The sequence below is a fragment of the Coenobita brevimanus genome, chromosome 108 (assembly GCF_032717465.1).
Source record: "Coenobita brevimanus isolate Jiangsu-jjx chromosome 108, ASM3271746v2, whole genome shotgun sequence".
In the NCBI taxonomy this organism is placed as follows: Eukaryota; Metazoa; Arthropoda; class Malacostraca; order Decapoda; family Coenobitidae; genus Coenobita; species Coenobita brevimanus.
In genome coordinates this window covers 1,607,846-1,634,816 of record NC_137061.1, presented here as the reverse complement: position 1 = coordinate 1,634,816, position 26,971 = coordinate 1,607,846, and the positions used below count along the sequence as shown (strand labels likewise).

Genomic DNA, 26,971 nt, shown 5'->3' with positions numbered 1-26,971 from the left:
ATAACAAAATAATATAACGTGATTCAAACATAAGACCGAGTAGACGAAATTGGTGAAAAGTGAGAGAGAGAGAGAGAGAGAGAGAGAGAGAGAGAGAGAGAGAGAGAGAGAGAGAGAGAGAGAGAGAGAGAGAGAGAGAGCATCGTGACTTATTGTTGCTCTTGGGGTTGCAGTGGGACTTTGAAAATTTCTCCACATCAAAATCATTCAAAATATTACATTACTAAATTTGTAAAGTATCTACACGCAACGTAACTGCTGACGAAGTAAAATTCATGACTGACTCAAGACGATCTGTGATGAGTCAAGATTCGAGGTTAATGACGATTCAGGAGGAGAATGATGATCATGGTGGTGGTGGTGGTGGGACGTGACTGAATATTTGTGCGTATGTGAATAAACCAGTGTATATACCGGCGATGTATGTGAATGAGTATGAGTGTACGAGTGTATGTGAATAAGAATGTATACGCAGATGCAGCTCCATGTATATAGCAGGTCAGGAAATTTTCAACACCTTCGACTGGCCGACGTCTTTCTTTAATTCGATCTTGCTAACTCCAGATGATTTCACTCAAAGGCATCTCGTACGGAAGGGATATTGGAGTCTATATCAAACCCTTCCTACTCATAAATAAATATATAAATGGATAAATACATAAATAAAAGCCTTGTAAAGCAGCGAGAATAATAAGAAATAAAACCATCGAAGCAAGGAGGCTGGTGGGTAAATCTGTGTACTCAGTTTTCACTTAACTATAACGTGTTTAACCTGATAAAGATCCCTATCCCCTTCCGGCTCGGTTGCAAGGCGATGTGTACTCGAACGAAGGGTAGCTTTAACTAGTAACCAAGGAGACTCGTTCGCATCTCAAAACTAAAAGCTCGTCGAAGTTCACGCAACCGCAACATAGAATTCAAGTTGCGAGAGTAGCCCAATTCCATCAAAGAATAACACAGTAACCAAGGAGACGTATTCCTATCTTACAACTATAATCGAATTTTGGGCTACCTCAATACAGTCGTTACGGAAATGGCCCGGTTCCGTCGGTAGAAAAAATCGCTACCATACTCACTCAAATCGTCAGGACTGGTGGGATCCCTGACGACTAGAAGGGCACTGCTGTTGTATCTCACTAGCCGCGGCCCTCTCCACTCCTCCGCCTCCTTCTTTTTCCCTCTCTTCACGAACACATCCCTCCCCACCACTGTCTCATTCGCTACTGATCTCCCGGAACTCACAGCACCCCTTCTCGATAACACCCCCATTGTCTATCCTGTCGGTGTGAAAAATAAAACCAATCTTTCTATACTACTCGATACCTTACTAAACTAACAATTACGTTCTTATCTCTACTTTCTTATCTGTTCTTCCTAATTTATCAGTCAGTGTTACCGCTGATTCGTCTTTTACAGTCCTACAAACCGTCCCGATGCTAAGATTGCTCCTAGCCCACCAAGATGCTCAATTTGGGTATGTTTTCCTTCACAAGTTGGAGATCCCGGTTGTCCAGCCTCTACGGGCGCTGCTTCGTACCAGTGAATATTAGCGCTTATAGCATAATCTGTTTGCTAATTTGAGACACTAAATAAGCTGAAAATTTATCGCTTACAGAACAACTTAAAGCAGTTTTATATTATGTCTGAAATTACGAAGAGACAGCGATGACCGAACAGCAGTATTTCAAAGCAATTCGAAACACCAGTAAAAAAATAACACGAGAGAGCGAAACAGAGACGAGCAGGAACTGACGATCTGTAAAATAACGAAGCTAATTGAGAGCTGGGATAAAATGCGTGTTATGATAAAAAAACGAGAGATAACGGAGGAAGAATGAGGCTAGGAGAGGGAGATGCGAGGCAGGTATTGGCTGTGAGCGGGACGGGGGTAGACGAACGACTGAGCAAGGAGAATGGGAGGTGGCGGGAAGATGATAACCCACATATTCCATGCATATTCCCTCCATGCCACATTATTTCTTTACCCCATAGCGTGACCTCTACCATCTGACCTACATTGATCAAAGCTGAATGATCTCTGCGCTACGTGACTGGTGAGGGATGCTGTAAATTGGATAAAAACGCAAATCTCGACGATGCTTCACAACACAGTGGGGAGAATGTCTTGTAACTGGGAGACTGTATATTCTGTAGTCAGATAGATAGACAGACAAGTAGAGAGACAGACAGACGGATAGATTGACAGATAGATAGACAGATAGATGGATGAATGGATGGATGGATGGATGGATTGATGGAAAGACAGACAGACAGAAAGACAGATAGACAGGTAGACAGACAGACAGATAGACAGACAGACAAACAGACAGACAGAAACACACCCTGCCACCACTGCCTGATATACGTAACCTTGACGAAAGAAATACCCGGTATAAGAGTACATGTCCCTACTCATGAACGACCCATCCATTATAATACCTTTCCAAGTCACTCGTAACTGGGAATTGGGGTCAACTGCCAATTAGGGTAAGGTCAGGAGGTAGTTAGGTGGGTGAGGTGAATCATGAGGAATCACTTTTTTCTTTTTATTTTTTATGAGATTCCGTAACGCCTGTTCTTTGGTGATTTATTTTGTTAAGATTAAATATGTAAAATATATCACTTAAGAAGAGATGGTAAGACGCTTCCTATGCCATTCACGATTAATAGATTGATAGATAGATAGATAGACAGACAGATAGATGGATAGGTAGATACAGAGATAAACAGACAGATAGTTTGTGTGTGTGTGTGTGTGTGTGTGTGTGTGTGTGTGTGTGTGTGTGTAACCTTAATTACCTCAGGTGTTGCTTCCGGCCATGAGTGTATGTGTATGTAAATGTGTATGTACATGTGTGGGCTAATGTGAATATGTAAATGTATGTATGTATGTGTGTGGGTATGTAGGTAAGTAGAGAAGTCGGTGTGTGTGTGTGTGTGTGTGTGTGTGTGTGTGTGTGTGTGTGTGCGCTTGAATATGACCTCAATGACCGTCAATATTGAATCAAGAGAAAACGAGGAAGGGTAAGAAGGACTGCTGACCTAGTGGCGACGGTGCTGAGGAGTATATAGAGATGAGGCAGGGGTAGGCAGAGCGAGGTGAGGCAGGCAGAGGGTGAGGCAGTGGTAGAGTGAGGCAGGGTGGTGAAAAAGAATGTGAGGGAGTGAGGAAGTGATGAGAGTGAGTGAGGTAGGGGTAACGAGAGAGAGAGAGAGAGAGAGAGAGAGAGAGAGAGAGAGAGAGAGAGAGAGAGAGAGAGAGAGAGAGAGAGAGAGAGAGAGAGAGAAAGCGTCATCGGGCTGAAGTGGTCGATAACACAGCATCACAGACTGAAGAGTGACAGTAGTGATAAAAAAACGAAAAAAAAAAAAAAACAGTAACCATTCACCGCAAAATGAATGTTTCTCTCTCTCTCTCTCTCTCTCTCTCTCTCTCTCTCTCTCTCTGGAACTTAATTGCATTCTTCTGACCCTCATTCTCACGTTCATGTTTCTCTCTCAGCAATTTCTAAACTTTTGTGAGTTTTCGCATAAGCTATCTTCATATCCTCTCTCTCTCTCTCTCTCTCTCTCTCTCTCTCTCTCTCTCTCTCACCCTATATCTCTAACACACTCGACATCTCTCACACTCCTTATCTGCTGCCTCCGCCTCGCCTCGCCTTCCACATCAGTTGTAGCCAAGATGTGGAGGTGGATTGCTGTTCTGTGTGGAGGTAAGCTGGGGGGGGAGGGGGGAGGGGGGAGAGAGAGTACAGGGTGGTCCATAAATTAGGCATCTCAGCTCAAGAATAGAAAGTATAATAGGTACTCTACACCTGTGATATTACGTGGGCAGGTTAATTGAATATCCAACCTGTGTTAAGCCTAAATTAGCTATTAACCTGAGATAAAGCAATAAACACTAGGTCAAGGAGAGTGCAAGAACGTGAGGACAGATCGAAGGAGATGACGGTGACCTAGAAAGAGAGAAGACAGGGCAGGAGAGGAGCATGATGAGAAGATTGGCCAATATCAGACGTAAGTGGTCAAGTGTGAGAATAAGATGACGGGTTGATAAGGGGATGATAGAGAGTTGTTGCAGTGAGGGGAGAGGAGAGAGGGATGAGGTATGAGGAGAGACGCATTTTTCTCATTTATATCCAGGGACAGAGAGGTGACAAATGTATATGGGAGAAGATGACAGGAGTTGTTGAAGTTAGGGAGAAAGGGAGAAAGGAACAGACTGAGCTGAAGATAGGAATATTGTGTGAATAAGCCTATAAATAAAGTAAAGAATAAAACATACAATGATAACGATGGTGATGATGATGATGATGATGATGATGATAATGATAAAGATGGTGTAATATCTTTCAGTATGCGTGGGCGTGACACGGGCGTACCTGGAGGATGTAAGTGGCGAGGTGGAGGCTGTGGAGGGCGTGGGCGTGGGCGTGTTTGTGGGCGGCCTAGAACGCATTGTGGGCGGGACGGAGGTTGAACCAGGAGAGTACCCATATCAAGTGTTCCTGAGGGTGAGCAAGGTGAGGATGGGGTCAAGGTAGGATGGGGTCAAAGTGGGATGGGGACAAGGTGGGATGGGGTCAAGGTGGGATGGGGTCAAGGTAGGACGGGGTCAAGGTGGGATTGGGTCAAGGTGGGATGGGGTCAAGGTGGGATGGGGACAAGGTGGGATGGGCCAAGGCGAGATGAGGTCACGGTGGGTTGGGGTCAAGGTGGGATGGGGTCAAAGTGGGATGGGGCCAAGGCGGGATGGGGGTCAAGGTGGGATGGGGTCAAGGTGGGATAGGGTTAAGGTGGGAGAGGGTCAAGGCAGAGACGTAAACATACAAAATGATGCTAGTAAATAAAATGTTATATATTTTTCACCTGAGAGAAATAAAGGCATTTTAATCAAGGTATTTTCGCATCAAGGTAAAATACATGACACATCTATTCTTTCTTTTCTTTTTTTTGGTTATTTTTTAAGGCTATAATAGAATGCTTTAAATATTACCTTAATCTGGACACACGTCAAAACATTTCCATTCAATCAGTGGTCGTTCCTGAGTAGGGATTTTTTCTCGGTGGCTTTGTAGGAACCTGGAAAAAATAGAGGAAAAGTGATTATTTACTTTTCCATTCTAATATATATATATATATTTATTTATTGAGGCTTCATAATCGCAAATATTGTCTAAGATCCATTCAGAGAGAGAGAGAGAGAGAGAGAGAGAGAGAGAGAGAGAGAGGAAAACCGTACTATCCTAAATCATAACAAACAAAACAGGATTCAGAGAGTGCATACCACCACCAACACCAATAGAAAAAAATATATATATATAAGATTTACTCCTTCATCCAGATCCAGACCCAACTCAAAATCCAATCAACTCTTCCTTAACCCACGGCTCACCTCTCCACCACATTTCGCTGAGGTAATCTAACAACTTTTTGAGATATCTTGTATACAGACACAGACAGACACGGGTCAATGCATAACCTCCCCCCATCTTCCTTAGCAGGGGTTAAAAAAAAGGATCTAATGGCATTTTTCTTCAGGGTGAGACGTCTTTCGTGTGTGGTGGATCACTGCTGGATACCACAAGGATCCTGACAGCCGCCCACTGCCTAGATGGATTAGCTGCACCGGAGAATATAGTGGCCGTCGCGGGAGAACACGATTTTACTGTATTGGAGGGTCCTGAGCAGGTGTGTGGGGGGTGGTTCCTCTCACTTATTTTTTTTATTCTCTCTCTCTCTCTCTCTCTCTCTCTCTCTCTCTCTCTCTCTCTCTCTCTCTCTCATCGCTACGCACCGTTCTCCCTTCAGTCGACTTCGTATGACCTGTTATAGAATCTCTGTTATATCTTTTCTAAAACTCTTCTCCCCATCCACTTTCTACCTCCCTCAGTGACAACTACCCCTTTCCCCTTTTCTCCCCTCCCTTCTCCCCTCACCCTACACCCTATCCTCCTCCTCCGTCCCCTCTATTCCTCTCATGTCATTGCTTTTTCCATTTCCCTTTCCCCCTTTCTTCCTCACCCTTCTTCCCTCACCCCAGACCCCCCCTCTTCTCTTCCTCCCCCCCCCTTTTTTTTCACCTACCCCTTTATCTTTTCTTTCCCCTCTCTCTTTCCCCTCCCCATCCTTTTCTTCCATATCCCTCACCTTTTCTCCTCCCTTCCCCCCAACTCTGATCTCTTACCCTCCCTTTCCCCTTCTCCCTTATGCCTTATCCTCTTCTCCCCCTCCCCTTATCCCTCACTCTCCCCTCTCCCTTCCCCACCTTCGATCAATCACCCTCTCCACCCCTTCCCCCTATCCCTTCCCATGTCCTCCCCTTCCCTCATCCCTTACTCTGTCCTCCACTTCCTCTTCCCCTCTCCTGTCACTTCCCCTCTCCACTCACCCCCTTCCCCCAGAACTAACCCCCTCCCTCTGACCCTTCCAGGAGCGTGTGGTGAGTGTGATGACCCCCCACCCCAATTATCAAGGTGATCCAAAACTGGGAGCTGACCTTGCTGTGTTGCAGGTGAGACTAGGTTAAGATCAGGTAAAAGGTTAATTAAGTTTTGCCTAAAGAAATTCCATGTTTTAATTTTTTTACTCTCTCTCTCTCTCTCTCTCTCTCTCTTCTTGCACTACCAATACACACCTTTCACCCTTCAATCAACCTGTCATAAGTGCTATTATTACGTCTTCTATATTAACAAAAACAAGATTCTTATTATATCCCTTAAAACCATCTACTAAAGAGACCAAAATAAAAATACCAACTAATATTTAACGTCACATACGAACTACATAAAATTCCCAAGTCCTCCCTCCCAAGCTTGCTACTATTCCGTTTTCTATATCAGAGAGAGAGAGAGAGAGGGAGAGAGAGAGAGGAAATGAAGACGATTTACACACGTCTACGCATATATGTACCGCCGTGATTTCTCCACGCCGCCTCCTGCCCAGTACGCGGTCAATTACGGTGATTACATGGTGATTGCGTGTGATTAATTAGTTCATCTCTCTCTCTCTCTCTCTCTCTCTCTCTCTCTCTCTCTCTCTCTCTCGTTACCCATTCCGACTTCCGGTTCGCGTTTTCTGAGCATTTTATTTTCTTCGTCTTCCTTGGCCATATCTGTTTTCTTTTTAATTAATTTATTTATTTATTGCTTCTGCCAGATAATTTATTCAGGCCTCTCGTCGCGTTAGGGATAAAAAATAATTAACTTAGTTCTTCGGTAATGTTGTCTTTTTGTTATTACTGATGATGATGATGATGATGATGATGAGGAGGAGGAGGAGGAGAAGGATGTTGATGATGATGATGATGATGATGATGATGATGATGATGGTGATGATGATGATGATGAGGAGGAGGAGGAAGAGGAGGAGGAGAAGGATAATGATGATGATGATGATGATGACGATGATGATGATGATGAGGAGGAGGAGGAGGAAGATGAGGAGGAGGAGGAAGATGAGGAGGAGAAGGAGGATGATGATAATGCTGCTGCTGCTGCTAATGATGATGATGATGATGATGACGATGATGATGATGCCTAACCACACCTTCCTACACCACCACACCTGCCTCACCAACACCTACACTTGTCTTCCCCATCTCACAGGTGTCACTCCCTATACACAAACACACCTGTCTCCCTATTCATTAACATCTGTTTCATTATCTCCACCTTACCTGTCCTCTCACTACATACTTTTACCTGCCCAATTAACCTGCCAGTAATATCTATCCAGGTAAATACGTAAATTGATCTCCATGTGGTTGAAAAAATCATATATTCCATTATTAACGCCAGACGATTTTATTCAGCTGAGAGAGAGAGAGAGAGAGAGAGAGAGAGAGAGAGAGAGAGAGAGAGAGAGAGAGAGAGATAACAATAACAATGATAATAATAATAATAATAATAATAATAAATAATAATAATAATAATAACAATAATAACGCTCCCTGTACACACCTGTCCCTCACACTAATTACTTTCCCTCTACAGGTGTCTGAGCCATTCATACTAGGAGGGGTGGTACAGGTGGCCCCCCTGGCTCCCCCCTCCCTCGACCCCACCTCCGGCTCCTCCTGTACCGTCTTGGGATGGGGTACAACGTCGGAGGTAAGGGTACGTGAGAGAGAGAGAGAGAGAGAGAGAGAGAGAGAGAGAGAGAGAAGGATGCTAAATATTCCCCTATCTCCTGTTCATCCTACATTAAAAAATATATTAATTACTTAGTTACAAGAGGAATATTGTCGTGGATTATATAGTATTTTTTTTCTGTATGATGGACTAGGAACACCACAAACTCTTCCTGTGTCCTAGACGAAAAATTAAATTGAAAAAATGCATAATATTCTTCCTCCCTTTACATCCGATATTCTCCCTCTTTCTCCTCTCCCTTCCTCCCTTTCTCTCCCTCTTCTCCCTCCAGAATGACTCAGTATCTCCCTGACTACTGACGATGACGCTGACGAAGGGGAGAAAGAAAAAGTAACTGTGAAAGGTAAAATAATCCTGCTAATTCTCTCTCTTCTCTCCCTAATTCTCTCTCTTCTCTCCCTAAGTCTCTCTCTTCTCTCCCTTTCTCCCTCCAGAACGGCTCAGTATCCCCTGTTCTCCTGGCGACGACGCTGACGGTGGAGAGACGAGAGACGTGCGAAGAGATCATTGTGGCAGAGAGACCGACCGCTGTTGTGGACGAGACCGTGGTGTGCGCAGGAGGAGACGGTCTACACGATACTTGTCAGGTGAGAGAGAGAGAGAGAGAGAGAGAGAGAGAGAGAGAGAGAATAATAATAATAATAATAATAATAGCGTCAACTTTCCCAAACCTACACTCTATCGTCATCTCTTCTATTATAAGGCTCCTTTATCAGTTAGTCCACCTTTCATGTTCCCAGACTTAAGCATTTTTCTGTCTTATCTGTGTGTGTGTGTGTGTGTGTGTGTGTGATGTGGAGAGGGGGGGGGTGCCTACATATATCAGAAATCGTATGTACTCTTTTCACCTTAATTTGGCCCAGATTTTCGTCTCTTTGCACCCAGTTTCACCTAACTCAGTGAAAGAAGACAATACTACGGCCCTACATCCTTGCCACAGCACTTCTTCGTGACTAGCATTATATTCTAGTGTTAATCTAAAGGTACAGCTCAGTGGCAGAAAAAGACAGTAGGGCTCTTCATCCTTGCATAGCACTTCTTCGTGACTAGCATCATATTCTAGTGATAATCTATCGCCCAAACTCAGTATCAAGACAGAGAGATGGCAATTTCAGGCCAATCACATAAATTTCTGGTGTTAATCTAATGTTATAACCCAAGATGAAGAGATGACAATTTTAGGCCAAGTTGGTATGACGGAGAGTATGATAATTTTTGGCCAAGTTAAGGTGAAAAGACTATAGACATAAGCGTTAATATATGGCTTCTTCTCCCCCTCCAGGGCGACTCCGGGGGCCCCCTGATATGTGGGGGTGTGGTGGCGGGGGTAGTGTCGTGGGGGCTGGGATGTGCACACCTGGGTATGCCAGGAGTCTACACCAGCGTTCCGAACTACCTGGACTGGATCAACGCTAATTAAAGATGCATACACCTGAGGCGCTACCATCGGACAAGATGCAAAACGACCATAAGATGCAATAGCGATACACAGAGCAACAAGACGATGCAATCAGACACTATGGCACCCTTTTCACACACACACACACACACACACACACACACACACACACACACACACACACACACACACACACACAAGAAAAAACAACAGTAAACAAAATGACAACGAGCGTAGTTTGTGGTGGGGACTGGTGACCTCCGCTCTCTCTCTCTACTTCGCATTCCTCAATATTCCCTTCTATATATTTTTTTCCATTCCTTGAATATTTTTTCCTTTCTTTCGTCCTCCATTCTTCCTCTTTCCTCATTCATTTACCTCCACTTCTCCACCGACACTTTCTATCCCCACACACACACACACACACATACACACACACACACACACACACACACACACACACACACACACACACACACACACAGCCACACCTCTCCAAAATCCCTCATCCTCACACCCACAAACCCTCAAGCACATCCACACCTTCATCCACCCATACCCACACCCATATCCTCACCCACCCACACTCACACCTCATCCACTTACACCCTCACCCACACACACCCCCACCCACAAACCCTAACCCACACCACACCCACACCCTCACCACCCACACCCACACCCACACCGACCCCAACAATCACAGCCACCGTAACAGAACGCAACGACACCACAACGTCACATTAAAAGGAAGCAAAGATGAGGAGTTACGAGGCAAAGCACATCACTGGAGATATGAGCCAAGTGTGACGGCAAAAAAGAGAGAGAGAGAGAGAGAGAGAGAGAGAGAGAGAGAGAGAGAGAACAACACACTGCTTGAGGTAGTAAAATATGAGAGAGGAAAATGAGAAAATATTGTATGGGATAGTGAAGTGTGAGGCGGGAAAAAAAAAATGAATCAATGATAAAATATGACGATAAATTATGAGACACTTAACATGAAATTAACTGAGATGTTAAAATATGAACTAAATAAATGAGAGTTCCTTCTGTTGAATTAACGAGAATAAAATACCTGAGCATAATAAAGTCAATGTTAAACTCACTGACTTTAACTTGGGGGTTTCTCTTCATCATATAAATTCAGATTCCACTATACAGATTCTAATCCCTTTCAAGACGCTCGGAATCTTAACTATCTTATTCCTGTTTCCGCTAGATGATCTCACTCATCATCATCATCATCATCATCATCATTATCATCATCATTATCATCAACCACCACCACCGTCAACATTATCATCATTACACCACCACCACCACCATCATCATCATCATCAACCACCACCACCATCACCACCATCATCATCATCATCAAATCAGTGCCAGTCATCAGCATCAATAAACCACCCCATTAACCACTACATCAATTACTTCATCAACCGCAACAAGCCATCAACCACATAAACCACCACGCCAGTCTAGTCCCTTAACGCATGCTTGTTATCTCCTTAATTTCACCAAGAAAGGCAATTTATATGAAGAGATGAGAAAGAATGTTTATAATTGGACTGGAATATCTGACTGAACACAAGAGGTATGTAAATCATCGCTTTTGTGCGATTTACTGAGAGAGAGAGAGAGAGAGAGAGAGAGAGAGAGAGAGAGAGAGAGAGAGAGGTAGTAATAGGGCAGAGAAGAGAGTAAATGAAAGAGGCAGAGAGGCAGAGAGAGAGGAGAGAGAAATAGGAATAGAGCCATAAATGGAGGTGAGAGGGCTAGAGCAGGTGAGAAAAACAGAGAGAGAGAGATAAAGAAACAGGTGAGATATAGAGGCAAAAGCGAGAGAGGTAGGGAAGGTGAGAGAGAAAAAATGAATTGTAAGGAAGAATGTAGGGAAGAAGGTAGGAATGGGGAGGGAGGGAGGGAGGGAGGGACGGAGAAACATCACTGCCCTCCCCTCCCCTCCCCCTCCCCCTCTTACCCCTTCTCCCTCCCCCTACTCACCGCAGACTAACCACCACCCACCACATGAGTGACCCTGCCCCCACCACACTCATTACTCATACTGGTACTCCGTCTCACTCACTCACTCACTCTCAATCTTCATTCACTCACTTTTTCACTGACCCTACCAACACTACACTCATCACTCACGCAAGTACTATCTCACTCACTCACTCACTCACTCATGGCTTCAACTTTACCTCACTCACTCACTCATTTACTCACACCTTTTTCTTTCAACCGCTCACTTAATCATGCTGGTTTGCATTCACCCACTATTCATTCACTGTCACCCTTCCACAAAATTGCACTGAAATCCATTGCGAACTTTTGGACATACTGTGTGGACAAAAAAGAAATGAAAAAAGAAAAGAAACAGATAAACACAGGTGAATACATAGCCTCCTCTAACATCGCTGGCTGAGGTAATGACTTTCACCTGCGCTGCTCTTCCGTGAGTGTTAAGTAACTAGTAACTGCATCAATTACATCAATATTCTGCGTCATCAAACTAATTCACCATCAATCAGGCTTTGCAATTGATCTATCACTCCCAGCCCTGCATTCTCGTCGGTTCAGGAGCACCCTAAGGCCTTCTCCTAAGCGATTTATTATGAGAGAGAGAGAAAGTACTTAAACATCAGAAATTATAAGTAGTAAATAGGAAAGAAAAATTACCACATACATTTTTTTAAATATTCTACTACTACTACTACTACTACTACTACTACTACAACTACTACTACAACTACTACTACTACTACTACTAATACAAAAACACACTTGAAATTGGACGAAAACTTGAGAAGACGTAGGCAATCTTAACCTTTGCCCCGAGAACACCGCAAAGACGTAAGAGCTGGGGCAAGATGTCAGTGATTTACCTGAAGACTGATTATAAGAAAGCAGAGACGGGGCTGGAGGAGGACGGCTGTTTTCCCTGTCTCGTCTTGGCGTAATGAGAAGGAAAGGTGAGGTGTGCGTAGGTGGGCTGGCGTAGGAGAGAGAGAGAGAGGAGGGGCTGCGTAAGGCAGTGACGTGGGTACCTTAAAGCCTGCCTTAAAGCATACGCATTTTACGAACACACGAACATATATGGGAAGCGTAAAGCCTTCGAACCGCCTACTCGTCACTTCACCTTCCTAACACCCCTTCCTTAACGATTTATTTTTTTATTTGTGTATTTATCTCTTTAGATAGATAGATAGATCTCTTTATCAGGTGTAAACATATACTCGCCACTTCAGCTCCCTAACACCCCTTCCTTAGCGATTTATTTTTTATTTGTTTATTTGTGTATTTTTACCTTTATCAGGTGTAAACATATCCTACGCAAGGTAAACACAGCTAGGAGAGTTACACAGAGTTACATAGATACACAGACCACACAGACCTTACGGTCCCTACGAGGTGGTCCGGCCTTAATCCTAATATAGTGCATAGGAGCAGGAGAAAAGGATAGCACAGCAGAAGGCTCTCTCCCCCACCCTCCAGACCCTCCGGCATTTGCCGTACAGGAAACAAGAGAGGAAGTAATTCCTTGCAGGAATGAAAAACTTGAAGGAATTTTATAGGATCGGCAGAAAGTAGAATAATATGGAAAAGGAAAATTTGGGCATACAGCCACATACTCTATGCATGCATTTTTTTTTTTTTTATCAAAGGATGAATAGAATATTTATCTATTATTTATATTCTACAATACTGTCTGTGTCTAAGAGACACATGAATGCAGACGCGAATATGCAATAATTGCTCCATCCTAACTAAGCGATACCAATTGCGTCGAGATACATGTCCAGTCTCTTTTTAAACATATTTATGGTACCACTTTCAATCACATTTCCAGGGAGTTTATTCCATTCGCTTACAACAGAGTAAGTGAAGAAGTTTTTGGTTGTATCAAGATTAGCCCCCCTTGCTTGCAACTTCATACCATTTCCTCGAGTTACAGTCTCGGCAATTACTGTGAATAGCTTGTTTGAATCAGTATTACTGAAGCCTTTTAGCATCTTAAAACATTCAATCAGAGAGAGAGAGAGAGAGAGAGAGAGAGAGAGAGAGACGGGAAGAAAGAAGTCGCTATATTTTCCAGGCACCCTAGCCAGCCTCCCCTCCCCCCTCCCCCCACAATGGAGGGGGGGTGAGGGGGGGATGACCTTGTGGGGGGGTGACCGCTGACCACTGACCGACCACCGCTGACCAAGACCGCACGAGGCCATTATAACCCAAGGGGACGAGATGAGACGGTCAGACGATGGTGAGGTCTAAGAAGAACAAGACAACAGCAATAACAAGAACTGGCAATGTCTGAAAATAACAACAACAACTACTACTACTACTACTACCACTACTACCATCTATCTATCTATCTATCTATCTATCTATCTCCTTCCTTCTCTTATCGACCCATCCTTCCCTTCTTTATTTCTCCTAATCCACTTTTCTCCTTGCTTCCTACGAGTTCTTCCCTCCCTGTTCCTAAGCTCATATTCTCGACGTAAAGGAAGCTCCCTAACACCCCTTCCTTAGCGATTTATTTTTGGATATAGCTTGTAAATATCCGTTTGCACATTATTATTGCAGAGTATGGCGATATTGCAATGATTAATGTAACACAGAAAGGACAGTAAGGTGTAATAGACAAAACAAATCGATTAGATAAAGGTGTTAGGGAGCTACCTTTACCGACTAGGGTATTACCGATGAGTCTCCCGTTGCTGTCTGTCTGTCTGTCTGTCTGTCTGTCTCTCTCTCTCTCTCTCTCTCTCCTCCACCTAATATTTCCACCCGATTTTCTCCCCACTCCACCTCTTATCGTTTCACCTCCTCCCCATCCACTTACTCACTCCACCCTTCTCCCAAGACGCCTTCAGAAATACTTCAGGAGCTCTCGACAGAGTGAAGGAAGAAGCGTGATGGTACCTCTGACTAGTGTGATATAAAAGTGAGGGAAAGGATGAGGGTGATTTGACTGGATTAGCGTGGGGGTGGTGTGGGGTTAGAGAGAGAGAGAGAGAGAGAGAGAGAGAGAGAGAGAGAGAGAGAGAGAGAGAGGTGTGAAGGGTGGGTGTGGTGGGGTGCTGGAGGGAGGCGAGTGAGATGTGAGGGTGTTACTGGAGATGACGAGAATGATGTGTGTGTGTGTGTGTGTGTGTGTGTGTGTGTGTGTGTGTGTGTGTGTGTGTGTGTGTGTGTGTGTGTGTGTGTGTGTGTTTTAATGAACAGGGAAAGGAATAAAGTGTCAGTCTCTATGGATGTATGAGTATTTGTGTGTATGTATGTATGTATGGATGGATGTGCGTGTATGTATGTATGTAAGCCTGTATATGTGTGTGTATGTATGTATAACCAGCACCAACCATTCCAGTTCTTTAATAAATCCAGTTTCAAGAATAAGGAAGGACCGACCTATTATCTTTTCCGCAACGTTTGTGCAGTGAAAGTTAGAGAGAGAGAGAGAGAGAGAGAGAGAGAGAGAGAGAGAGATGAGGAAGTGAAGGAGCGCTGTGGTGCTGATGTGGATGTGACTGGAAAGCATCTGAAGTAACCTAAGATGATTTGGCCATGTGGAGAGAATGGAGAATGAGAGACTGACTAGGAGAGTGTATGCGAGTGAAGTGGAGGGAGAAGGAGAAGGGGGAGACCGAGGATAAGATGGATGGATGGGGTGAAGAGGTATATGAGTGAGAGGGTGAGATGGAGAGAGGGCAATGTGATGGCTGGAGACAGGGTGACATGGAGGCGATTCGATTGTACCCACCCCTTTTGGGATTAAAGCGTCTGGTTATAGATAGATAGATATATAGATGGATAGATAGCCCGGCAGACAGATAGATAGACAGATATAAAGACAGACAGACAAACAGACAGATAGATAAATTGCACCGTCCGACGCTGCATCTTGCCTCGCCATGGCACCTCACTCTCCTTCATGCACTCCTTCACTTCGGCTCCTTTCTTGTGTTTCTTTTCTTCCATTCTCATGCACCCTCTTACTCAACTTCGTATGATATAAAATGTCACATTAAAATGGTAATTACTCAGATGAACACGCTGTCATATTAGTTTTTATGCAGCTATTACGTTAGGTCACATCATAAAGTGTCACAATTCAAACTAGCCAATCACAAACGCCTTCGCTCTAGTTTCCATGACGTCAAGGTTCCTGCAGCCAATCACAGGCAAGCTTACCCTCTGACGTCATAGCATCCATGACGTCACAAGTCCAACAGCCAATCAGAAACAGGTTCACCTTATGTCGTCACAGGATCACCGGGGTCGACGTCCAATGGCTTCCCCCCAAGACGGATTCAAGAGCAAAACATACGTAACAATTTCCCGGACGCCCCCTCTCTCTCTCCCTCGCTTCCACTCCGACTGTTTTTACTTCCAAAATTACACTCAGACGAGCCAAGTTAATTCAAGAGACACAGTTGGACGAGGTTAATGTCAGGGGGAGAGGGAGGAGAGGTTGACCGAGGGCGGGGGCGCGGTAAGATGGCGTCTGCGTTGCCTCACTCGTAAACACACACTAAAACTTGGTCATCATTTTTGCCGCGCTTACAAATAATCGCAAGGAAATTGTGTTTGAAGTACTTTCGACACGTTTTATATTTCTCAATGCTGTTTACTCACTTTAAAAAATACCAAAACTCTTGTGACTGTGTCAAAAATATAATAAAATGTTCCTTTGCCTTCAATTACATTCGTTTTTATCTCGACTGAATGTAACTCACGGTAAACATGAGTGTAAAGATCAGATTTTGTATGTCCCACTGCCCAGTTTACTTCACGTAGCTCAGAGGCAAAGACAATGCTACGGCTCTACATCCATTCCATCGCACTCCTTCGTGACTAGCATCATATTCTAGTGTTATGCTATTGATACACTCCAGCAGTCAATGTGGAGAGGCGGTAATTTTAGGCTGGTGGTGGGAGGAAAAGCGCCTTCACATGGTGGCACCGAACGTCCCTGAACTCCCCCGAAAAAGATGATGGACTTGACGCGGGAAGTTTGAGCAAGCAGTCTACAGGATACTTTCCGTGACCTGAGCTACTGGTACTACTATTACTACTACTACTACTACCACTACTACGGGAGGCCTGTCTCAATCTAAAATCGTTCGGCGGCGGTAGCAAGAGCAACAACTGTAGCCCCTTCCCCACGAGAGGTCTTTCCTGGGCTAAATATTTTCGTGTGGCGGTAGCGAGACCAAGATGGCACCATCGTACTGAGGGGACTAAACCACTTGACCACCAGGCGATCATAGTGTTTCAATACAAGCACTGAGGATCAACAATATATTCATTTTATCTTCTATTTTTGTGTCCCCCCCCCACTCATCAGCCAGTCTGAGCATCCTTCGGCGCGCTCTTGGGGCTCTGGTGGTCGGTAGGTATATAAGGCGGGGAGACCAGGAGCCGACGACACTTTGGTGAAGGACGTCGAAGGATGAGGGTCTTGCAGGTGAGTTCCGCGGCAGTGGTGGTGGTGATGGTGGTGAAGAATGGGAAGAGTCAGAGAAGTGGTGGTGAGGAACAAGAGAAATTAGAGTACTTCGTGGTGGTGGTGGTGAAGAAGAAGAGTTGTGGAGGATGAGGGTGGAGATTGATGGTGAGAGTGTTTGGATGCTGGGTGAGGGTTGAAGTGATGATAAGTGGTGATGCTGAGATGTGGTGGAGTGAAGAGATGAAGTGTTGTAGTGACGGTGAGGTATGGGATCTGATGGTGAGGAGAGGTGATGGTGATGAGTGAAGATGTACAGTGTGACAGTGATGATGTGAGATGATAGTATGAAATGATAATGGACTGACGAGTTATGATATGTGAGAGTATATGTGACAGTGAGGGTAAAAACTGAAATGTGACAGTGGAGAGAGAAGATGGTAATGAGAGGTGATGATAAGGAGTGTGAGAGCATGGATGTGGTAATGAGTGCGATTAGTGAGTGTGACAGTAATGGAAGAAAATGAAGGTTTGTGAAGGTGAGGGGCGGAAATGGGAATGAATATGAGCAAATGATGGTGTTCTGTAGAGTAAGGGTGTGATGGTGACTGTGATGGTGAGGAAGTGTGATAAGGAGTGAGAGAGATTGAAATGTTATGGTGAGGTGAGGGTCAGAAGTGTGAAAGTGATATGGAGTGAGTGAAGATGAAGGGTGAGGATGGGTTGTGGTGTAGTGATGGTGTGAGAGATGTGATGTGATGATAAGGAGTGATGATAATGAGATGAAAGTGTGATAGAAAGAGGTGAGAGGTGAAGCTATGAATATGAATGATAGTGAGGAGTGAGGGATGTGAAAGTGAAGGATGAGAGTGGAAAGAGAGGGTGTGGTAAAGTAATACAAAGATGGTGCGTATATGAGAAGATTAATATTAAACTGATGATGATAATAATGATGATGATGATGATGATGATGATGGTGGTGGTGGTGATTAAAAATATTATTATCAAAACTTTTACTTTCGGGCAACTTCTGGCATCTCACTCGTTTCAAACTCGTAATTAATGACATGTTGCAGAGTCAATTGCAAAGTATAACAATTTTCCTCCGAGTTATAATAATCTGTAAATTCGGAATAACGGAATAATGATGCTTTATTGTTTACGGCCGAGAGAGAGAGAGAGAGAGAGAGAGAGAGAGAGAGAGAGAGAGAGAGAGAGAGAGAGGAGGAGGAGGAGGAGAAGAATTCGTTCCAGACTACCATAAGCCTTTTTCCTGTTTTTTTTTTGACGCAGTACTGATGAGAAACGGACTCTTGGTATATCTCAATAAAATATAATGCATAATATCCACCCATCATTATAAATCTGATCTTTTAAATGGGATCTATGGGACTGAGAATGGGGGGTTTCGTGCCCCCCTTAAGTCACTGTTATTTTTACGTCTCTCAGTACTAGACGATTTTTTATTTAATGTCAGAAAAAAATTAGAATTCTAGAGGTAATATATGGCTCTCATTAACCCCTTCTCTGCCATACACCTCCCTCCCATACAATAAAATTCATACATACATATATACATACACATACATACATACATAAATACATACACACATACACACACATACATACATCCACACATACATACCGGTACATACATACATACACACACGCATATACAGAAACAAATCATAAGCTGTATGGATATAATAAAACTTAAAAAATTCTCAAAGTGAAGAATTTCAGACTCAAAAACCTAGACTGTCTGACCACACGATGATAAAAAGCTGTGAGTAAAAGAAGGCCAGGCAAGCACATCAACCCAGGCGAAAAATTGCGTGTGTGGGGAACCAGTACGCATCCTCAGTAGAAATGTCCGGCTACACTCCCACGCCGCCCTACAATCCTCGCTGTCACATCGGAGTAAATCTGCGACTTTCATCACGGAAATTGGCTTAAAGATTTTGCCGGGTATTCTCTGGGGAACGCTTGTGATGTGGTGTGGTGTGGTGGTGAAAGGTGTGGGAGCTGTGGTGGTGTGGTGTGGTGTGGTGGTGAAAGGTGTAGGAGCTATGATGGTGTGGTGTGGTGTGGTGGTGAAAGGTGTGGGAGCTATGATGGTGTGGTGTGGCGTGGTGGTGAAAGGTGTAGAAGCTATGATGGTGTGGTGTGGCGCGGTGGTGAAAGGTGTGGAGCTATGGTGGTGTGGTGTGGTGGTGAAAGGTGTGGGAGCTGTGGTGGTGTGGTGTGGTGCGGTGTTGTGGTGAAAGGTGTCGAGTTATGGGTGTCGCGCAACTTTCCTTTTATAAGATCAAAATGAAATTGATGAATGTTGGTTGTATTCTTCGCGTGGATTATTTTTCCCATTATACAACAAGTAAAAATTGCCAATACGCAGTAATATATTTAAAGTTATATTTTCCACTCAAGAACACTGCTTGGGAATTAATATTAGACTTAGTATTTTGGTTAATACGCGTTTTCTTAAAGAATTAGAACAGAAATCACACACACACACACACACACTGGAATTACAACTGACCTTGGGAGTATTTAGGATGAATGAGTGTGACGCGAGAGAGAGAGAGAGAGAGAGAGAGAGAGAGAGAGAGAGAGAGAAACAAACCTATACCTACCTAAACTTGCGTAAGACAACTGAGGCATGATTGATAAGAAAATAAATTGCGTACTACGATTAAAAGACTCACGTACTTAAGATGAATTATTAGTTAGCAATAAATGAGTTATGAGTTAGTATAAATCTGTGTGGTGAGGGTGAGTGAGTTAGGGTGTGGTGGGGAGACAATTACTGGGGTGTGGGGTGGTTACTCTGGTTCAGTTGATGTGGTAGTAACCTGACCTTTCACCCCTGTTACACTTACTCCCCCCTCCCCACCCGTAGCACCTACATCACCCCCTATCTCCATCTCTTCCTCCTGCCACGCCCCTCCCTGACCTCTCTCTCTCTCTCTCTCTCTCTCTCTCTCTCTCTCTCTCTCTCTCTCCATCCATCTATCCATCCCTTTTACTCCAAATCCTCTCCTTCCTTCCCCTCTTCCACTCTTCAAATTCCCCTTCCTCTCCCCTTCCCTCCCCCCCCACCATTCTTTTCACTCCCCCACCCCTCCCTCCCTCCCCAAGAAGTTCTCTCCACCCCCTCCGCTACCTCCCTCCCTCCCTCCTCCATTTTTATCTCCTCTTGCTCCAATTACCTCCTTCCTCAGTTTCCTCCTGTTTTTTTCCTCCTCTCTCCTTAACCCCTTCAGAGCAGTGACTTAATTTCTGGTATACACACACACACACACACACATTTAACTACCTATCCATACCTGTCTACTTATCTATCTATCTATCTACCTACCTACCTATTTATCTATCTAATTATTTCCATCTATCTACCTATCTTCTCTACCCCAGCCTCTCCTTTCTCCTCTATACCTACCTACTTATCTATCTATCTATCTATCCATCTATCTTCCCTTGACCCCTTCCCTTTCTCCTGACCCCTGGAGGCACTGGTCAGAGGTCACATATAATATTCAGGGTCACGGGTCAATTTTCTTGTCACTGTCTTTAAGGAACAAGGAAGGTCGGTGTGTACTGGTTTTTGTTGGGGTGAGAGAGAGAGAGAGAGAGAGAGAGAGAGAGAGAGAGAGAGAGAGAGACATAAGCATACTGAAGAGGGTAATGGCAAATATTTCCATTTCACAAGAATTTTTAAAAAGTCGGAAAGAAATTGATCGACGGAAAATATAAACAATGTAAGCAAATCCATAAACAATTCAATAACAAACAAATTAAATAAATGAATAATGTGTTCCTAGTACAGATGATAGCGTATTAATTGTTCGCTATTACACTGAAGACACAGTTAATTAGAGTGACAGGTGAAGGTGTTATGGGGGCAGGTAAAGGTGATGAGTGGCAGGTAAAGGTGTTGTGATATTTTTTATCGTAAATGGCCGTAACTAACTATGAGTGTTAGTGTACCTTTCACAACTCTCTCTCTCTCTCTCTATCTATCTATCTATCTATCTAACGTGGTGTTGTTGGTAAGCGTTATCATGATACTGGAACTAGCTTATGGAATTCATCATCACTATTACCATCATTACTTTTTCATTACTATTATTATTATTATTATCATTATTTTTATTATTATTATTATTATTATTATTATTATTATTATCACCATTGTTATTTAATCTAAACTAACCTAACTAACTAAATATTATCTGACTATGCTTGAAATTCCATGGTTTATGTTATACACGAAGTTGTACTGAAAATGGTCCTTATTCATCGTTTTATGAATTGGTAACAGAGAGAGAGAGAGAGAGAGAGAGAGAGAGAGAGAGAGAGAGAGAGAGAGAGAGAGAGAGAGAGAGAGAGAGAGAGTCAAGTTTCTCCAGCTGTTTATCTGTAATTACTCTGAGAAACGGTGACAAACATATCGTCGACTGTGTGTGTGTGTGTGTGTGTGTGTGTGTGTGTGTGTGTGTGTGTGTGTGTGTGTGTGTGTGTGTGTGTGTGAACTATTAGTGAAGTTCTCCCCCTGAGCTTCTGTTAATATTTTTCTTAATGATGATTTGACGTTATCTTACTGGGGTTTAGTCTTCATAGTTATTTTATAGATTTAACTCTCTCTCCCTCCCTCTCTCTCTCTCTCTCTCTCTCTCTCTCTCTCTCTCTCTCTCTCTCTCTCCAGGTGTAAAGGGAATCACACCTGCATAAGTTCAAGTTCACAGATGTTCAGTGGTTAAAAAAAAAAATGAGATCAATATTCAAGTGAGTGGAGAAAACGTGTGTGTGTGTGTGTGTGTGTGTGTGTGTGTGTGTGTGTGTGTGTGTGTGTGTGTGTGTGTGTGTGTGTGTGTGTGTGTGTGTAGTAACAGGTGCAATCTGAATATGCATATAACTTAACGTACATAAGTCCTTGTGTGTATGTGTATGGGTCTACACGTGTGTGGGCTTGTGTATGAATAAATATGACTACACGGATTTATGAATATATATGTGAATGCACTTGTGTGTATAATATGCATATGTAATTAATATGATTGTGTGATCGTGTGCGAACGTACGACTGTATGTATGTATATGTATGTATGTATGTGTATATGTATTTGTGTATATGTATGTATGTGTATATGTATGTGTGTACGTACAGTATGTATGCATAACCTTGCCCTAAATGTCACCTCCCCTACGCAATCATAATTTTCTCCATTTCTTACCCCCTTCTCTCTCTCTCTCTCTCTCTCTCTCTTTGTCTCCTTACATAACACGTATATATGGATTCAACCTCAGTCATAGAAGCAGATTTGTCTTTTTTTTTCCCCATCTGACTAATGCTTCTTCTCTCTCTCTTTTTTTTTATCAATTCATAACAAGTGTATTACTAAGGTTATTGTTGCTACCTCCAGACGATTCTTTTAATTTTAGGGGATACATCTCGACCTTAATCTTCTCCTCCAATACCACAGATGAAAAAAAAAAAATTGCAAAATCACCTGGGGAAAGCTGACCAAAAAATTATATAATCGTAGTGAAGGTGTGAACGACTTTGGCAGGCTAGTTTTTTCCTTTTACTTTCTTTTACTGATACGAACCCCTTCTCATAAGCTCAGTAATTATCAACACCTTGACCTAGAAGACCGTTTTCTTCCTTGCTACCTGTCTATCAACTGCACCTTTCCCTCTTGCCCAGGTCAGTCTCTATTTCGTAATTTCTTAAACCTCCATTACTCCCAACATCCTCGAGTCAATCCCCCTAAACAAGATTTTGTCGCATCTTTCTTCTCTTAGTCATTATCCGTAAGTACAGGTATGACTTTTGCCAGACTCATTCCACTAGAAACCATCTTACAATTTTGTCTTAGACTCAAAAGCATCCTCCCTTTTGGATATCCCTCAATGTTCTGCTACTGAGCTTATCATTTCGAAGGGCTTTAAGTCAGGCACAAATCTGGATTCTTATACTGCCCTCCCACGGTTTACGAGTATTTCCTACCGACTATACCTTCTCGTCCTTCCATTTTAGTTGACATAAGCTACAGAAGACAGCAAATCTTCTTTTTAAGCCATCAACAGTGATGTTCCTCCAGGTCTGTACCTTTACTGATTCTATTCTTCTTTGCATCAGTAATTTCTCGTCTGCTCGTGGCAATTCCACTCCACTGCATGATTGAAGCGGTATTCACAGTTTCTTATATATAACAGTTCAACTATAAATATCTTTCTCATTTTGGTTCTCATTTTGCTTCACGTTTCATATAGTTTCTTTTATAACAGCTCTAACTTGCTGGTGTGCCCGCCTCGATCCCCTAATGTGACTCACCACGATTCTCAGTCTCTAGCAGCCTCTCCGTTCAGTCCTCTATCCCGGAGGCCACACTGTATGACCTCATCCTAAGTCTTTTTCATCTTACCTCTCGCAACCCGACCCTCAATGATTATACCTCACCCTCCGCACCCAGTTGTCATCCTCCATGCTATTCATATACTATACGCTGTATTTACGAACAGCTTGCTATTATCCGCCCAACACCGCCTCTCGATGAAATAAAATGTTATATTTTCTACACCTGTGCACCTGTTTGTACACTTGTGCCCACAGGTGTGAGACAAATGTATACTATTTCTTATTCTGACAGCTTATTTGGTGTGTAAATGTGAGTTTTACACCTGTTTTGACCACATGTATCAGAGCAGTCAAATGTTTCCTTACGATTTAATGCAATGAAAGTCTCTTAAGCTGCGTTTTTGTACGTAATTAATACCGATAACGACTGAGTTGACTATGCAGAGGAATTCTTTTTATGTTCTCTCTCTCCTTTTCTAGGCTCTTCCGCTCTCTTTTCTCCTTCTATTATCTACTTTCATCTGCTCTCTCTCTCTCTCTCTCTCATATATTAGACTTTGACCATAAACCTGGTAGTCCATTCCCTAGGGCCCACCAGCCATCCTACGTGCCATACCATCAAATGCCACCACTTCAGTGCTAATGCCCCCATCCATGTCAAATGCATGCCAGGGTTGTCTTATTCACGAATGGTGTAATGGTGACATGGTGGTCCTTGTCAAGATACGTAATATGGGCTATATAGAGCCTCTGTGGTACAGTGGTACAGTGTGCGTTTCGTACACGGGTGAACCAGGGTTCGCACCCCGCCAGGGTAATAAACTCTGGGAGTATTCACTCGGCCACGTACTGCATTGGCAGACACAAGGGGTGTTGTGGTTGAACCAGTGTTGCATACTATAAAGTATGCTAGCACCCAGTCGGCTTGCGCGGGCTGATTACACTTGGTTCACAGACTACACACACATCAAAAAGCCACTCCAACACTACAATTACACTTACAAGCACTTCTCACCTTACATACAATCTCAACCAGACAGCCCAAGCCACTTGGTAGAGATATAGTGGCTGAATCGTCCCGACTTCGGTCAGGATAGGCCGGTCCTGAAGTCGATACTCAAACGGCTGATGATGATGATTATATATATATATATATATATATATATATATGTGTGTGTGTGTGTGTGTGTGTGTGTGTGTGTGTGTGTGTGTGTGTGTGTATACAATATATATAAGCACACTTTTCATTAATTATCTGTCCACAGGTGCAGGTGTCACTCCCCTGGCTGGTGTGTGTGTTGACAGGTGTGTGGGGGAAGCCTCTGTCCCGTATCCCTCACCCTACCCCTCACCCCTATCACCCAACCCCTGACCCATACCCCTATCCTCACCCCTCTCCTGCCCCTTACCACCACCCAACACCTCCACCCTACCACCACTCCACGCCCAAGCCACCCTCCTACACCCCACTCTACACCCCTAAGCCCAAGTACACACCAACATACACTCCAAAACCAAAGTACACTCCAACATATACCCCAAAACCAGAGTACAACCCAATTTACACTCCAAAACCAAAATATCCTCCAACTTACACCCCTACACCAAAACACAGTCCACTATACACCCCAAAACCCAAGTATATCCCAGAGCCTACCTACACCCCAGTCCACTCCCCCAAGCCTGACTATGCCCCTTACAAGCCAACCCCCAAGCCTGTGTACAAGCCGGAGCCCAGCTACAAGCCTGAGCCCATCTACAAGCCCTCTTACCACCAGCCTGACTACTACAACACCGTGAGTTACAATCTAAACACATGACAAGGTTGCCCATGATCTCACTGGCTTAAGATATTTCACAACACCTCTTACTCAGTGATATAGCTATGCATGTTACATCTGATTATCCTCTTGTTTGATACGGATCCTGACTACATCATATACAAAGAAGACAGGACTAACATGAAAGCAACTATTTAAGGTGTATTATGCAAAACACATCGCCAACAAACAGGCGCCTTGTAGCTGCCAGAACCAGCAAGAATAGAACACATCTTTTTCCTTTGCTATTTATTTGGCATTTTACACAATACGCTCTTGAATATCTCTTTTCTTTAGCTACTGGTATTTATTTTCCATATTACAGTACAGTACATATTATTTTCTTAAAAGTTATTTATGTCCTTAATGACAAAAATCTGCTTCTCCATCTTCTTGGGCTATTCTCATTCCATAATACGCACTCCTTTCATTTGGTAGCTTTCTCTGCTTTCATAGGTTCAGTACTCAAAAAAATTACAAGGCAAAAGGCCTCTTCATCAACATAAACAACACTCTGTTTGGACACTTCATTCGGACAAAGTACTTAATGGGGATGATCAATCCCATCTAGTTTACAAGAAGTGGGAATATTAATGTTCCCCATTACTATAATTTACAATTTCTCTCTGGCATCAAGAATGTCAGTTTCATTTATTTCTACCCATATTAAGTATCTTTTAATAAAGGCCTTTTTGGCTTCTTTTGTATTTTTCTTTTTGTTTGGCCTATTAAATGCCAAGGGAAGCAACCTCCTCAGGCAACTCCCATAACTAAGCATTTCTAAGACTTTCACAGTTTTCTTCTTAGGGAGTCTTAGTTAGTTACTATATTCCAAAAACGTGATCTGGTGTATGTCCCAGTCCAGGTACTTCCCTTTACTGTATAATGATTGATGGATCTGCTGTGACAGCCACTTAGTGTCTGGGAGTCATGTGTTAAGTCAGGAAGGCCTGAGGCTAAGCTACCTTAGCCCAGATCATTTTAACCATGTAGGAATTCATGCCAGGATGATGCTTGACAATAATGAAAAATCTCTAGTAATCTCTTGGATTCAAATCACAACCTAATGGCACCTAGTTTCCTCTGACCAGAGCTTTACCACTATACAATATATTCATCCATATCTTTTAGCACAGTAAACATTCATTATTCAACTTTGTTAACACTCTGTTTGCTTGTGCTGCTGAAGAATAGGTACCAGTAATTTATAATCAACTCTACATAAATCAACTTCCACGTTAAACAGCTACAGAGAAAGTTGTACCATATTTGTCAGCTACTAATTCTTTGTTTTCTGTTTCACTTCCTTGACAGCCAACCGAGTACGACTTTGGCTACGGTGTGGCCGACAACTACCATGGCACAAACTTTGGTCACTCTGAAAAGCGTGAGGGCTACAGGACTGAGGGAGAATATTTTGTTGACTTGCCTGATGGGCGACGGATGGTGGTCAAGTACTACTCTGATGAGACCGGTTATCATCCCACCATCACTTATGAGGGAACACCAACCTACCCAAAACATGAACCTACGTACAAACCCAAGCCAGTCTACAAGCCCGTTTATACACCCAAACCCAGGTACAAACCCGTTTATAAGCCTGAGCCAATATATAAACCAGTCCATGAACCAATTTACAAACCAGAGCCAATTTACAAACCAGTGTTCAAACCATCCCCATCCTACAAACCATTATACAGACCGTAGTAGTGAATATAATCAGAGTTAAATCCTGTCCACCTAGTCTGGTAAAGTTATACTGTATCATGTTATGGGTTAGTG

The 26,971-nt window shown here is 43.3% G+C and overlaps 2 protein-coding genes across 2 annotated transcripts; both read left to right on the top strand.

Annotated features, from left to right (window-relative positions):
* The first annotated feature begins 3,682 nt into the window (after nucleotides 1-3,682).
* On the top strand, nucleotides 3,683-9,573 carry LOC145416923 (trypsin-1-like). Its single transcript, XM_080285781.1, has 7 exons — nucleotides 3,683-3,713; nucleotides 4,357-4,523; nucleotides 5,542-5,691; nucleotides 6,434-6,514; nucleotides 7,995-8,111; nucleotides 8,588-8,740; nucleotides 9,436-9,573. The coding sequence occupies exons 1-7, from the start codon at nucleotides 3,683-3,685 to the stop codon at nucleotides 9,571-9,573; spliced, it is 837 nt and encodes a 278-aa protein (XP_080141907.1).
* Nucleotides 9,574-17,014: 7,441 nt separating this feature from the next.
* LOC145416922 (uncharacterized) lies at nucleotides 17,015-26,896 on the top strand. Its single transcript, XM_080285780.1, has 5 exons — nucleotides 17,015-17,029; nucleotides 24,635-24,700; nucleotides 24,779-25,165; nucleotides 26,504-26,721; nucleotides 26,770-26,896. The coding sequence occupies exons 1-5, from the start codon at nucleotides 17,015-17,017 to the stop codon at nucleotides 26,894-26,896; spliced, it is 813 nt and encodes a 270-aa protein (XP_080141906.1).
* The last annotated feature ends 75 nt before the right edge of the window (nucleotides 26,897-26,971 follow it).

Excerpts from the sequence above, each read along its gene's own strand:
- LOC145416923 (XM_080285781.1), top strand. The coding sequence starts at position 3,683 with ATGTGGAGGTGGATTGCTGTTCTGTGTGGAG. Across the intron at positions 5,692-6,433 it reads TATTGGAGGGTCCTGAGCAG|GAGCGTGTGGTGAGTGTGAT; the intron begins GTGTGTGGGGGG and ends TGACCCTTCCAG. Across the intron at positions 6,515-7,994 it reads CTGACCTTGCTGTGTTGCAG|GTGTCTGAGCCATTCATACT; the intron begins GTGAGACTAGGT and ends TTCCCTCTACAG.
- LOC145416922 (XM_080285780.1), top strand. Across the intron at positions 25,166-26,503 it reads AGCCTGACTACTACAACACC|CCAACCGAGTACGACTTTGG; the intron begins GTGAGTTACAAT and ends CTTCCTTGACAG. Across the intron at positions 26,722-26,769 it reads TACCCAAAACATGAACCTAC|GTACAAACCCGTTTATAAGC; the intron begins GTACAAACCCAA and ends ACCCAAACCCAG.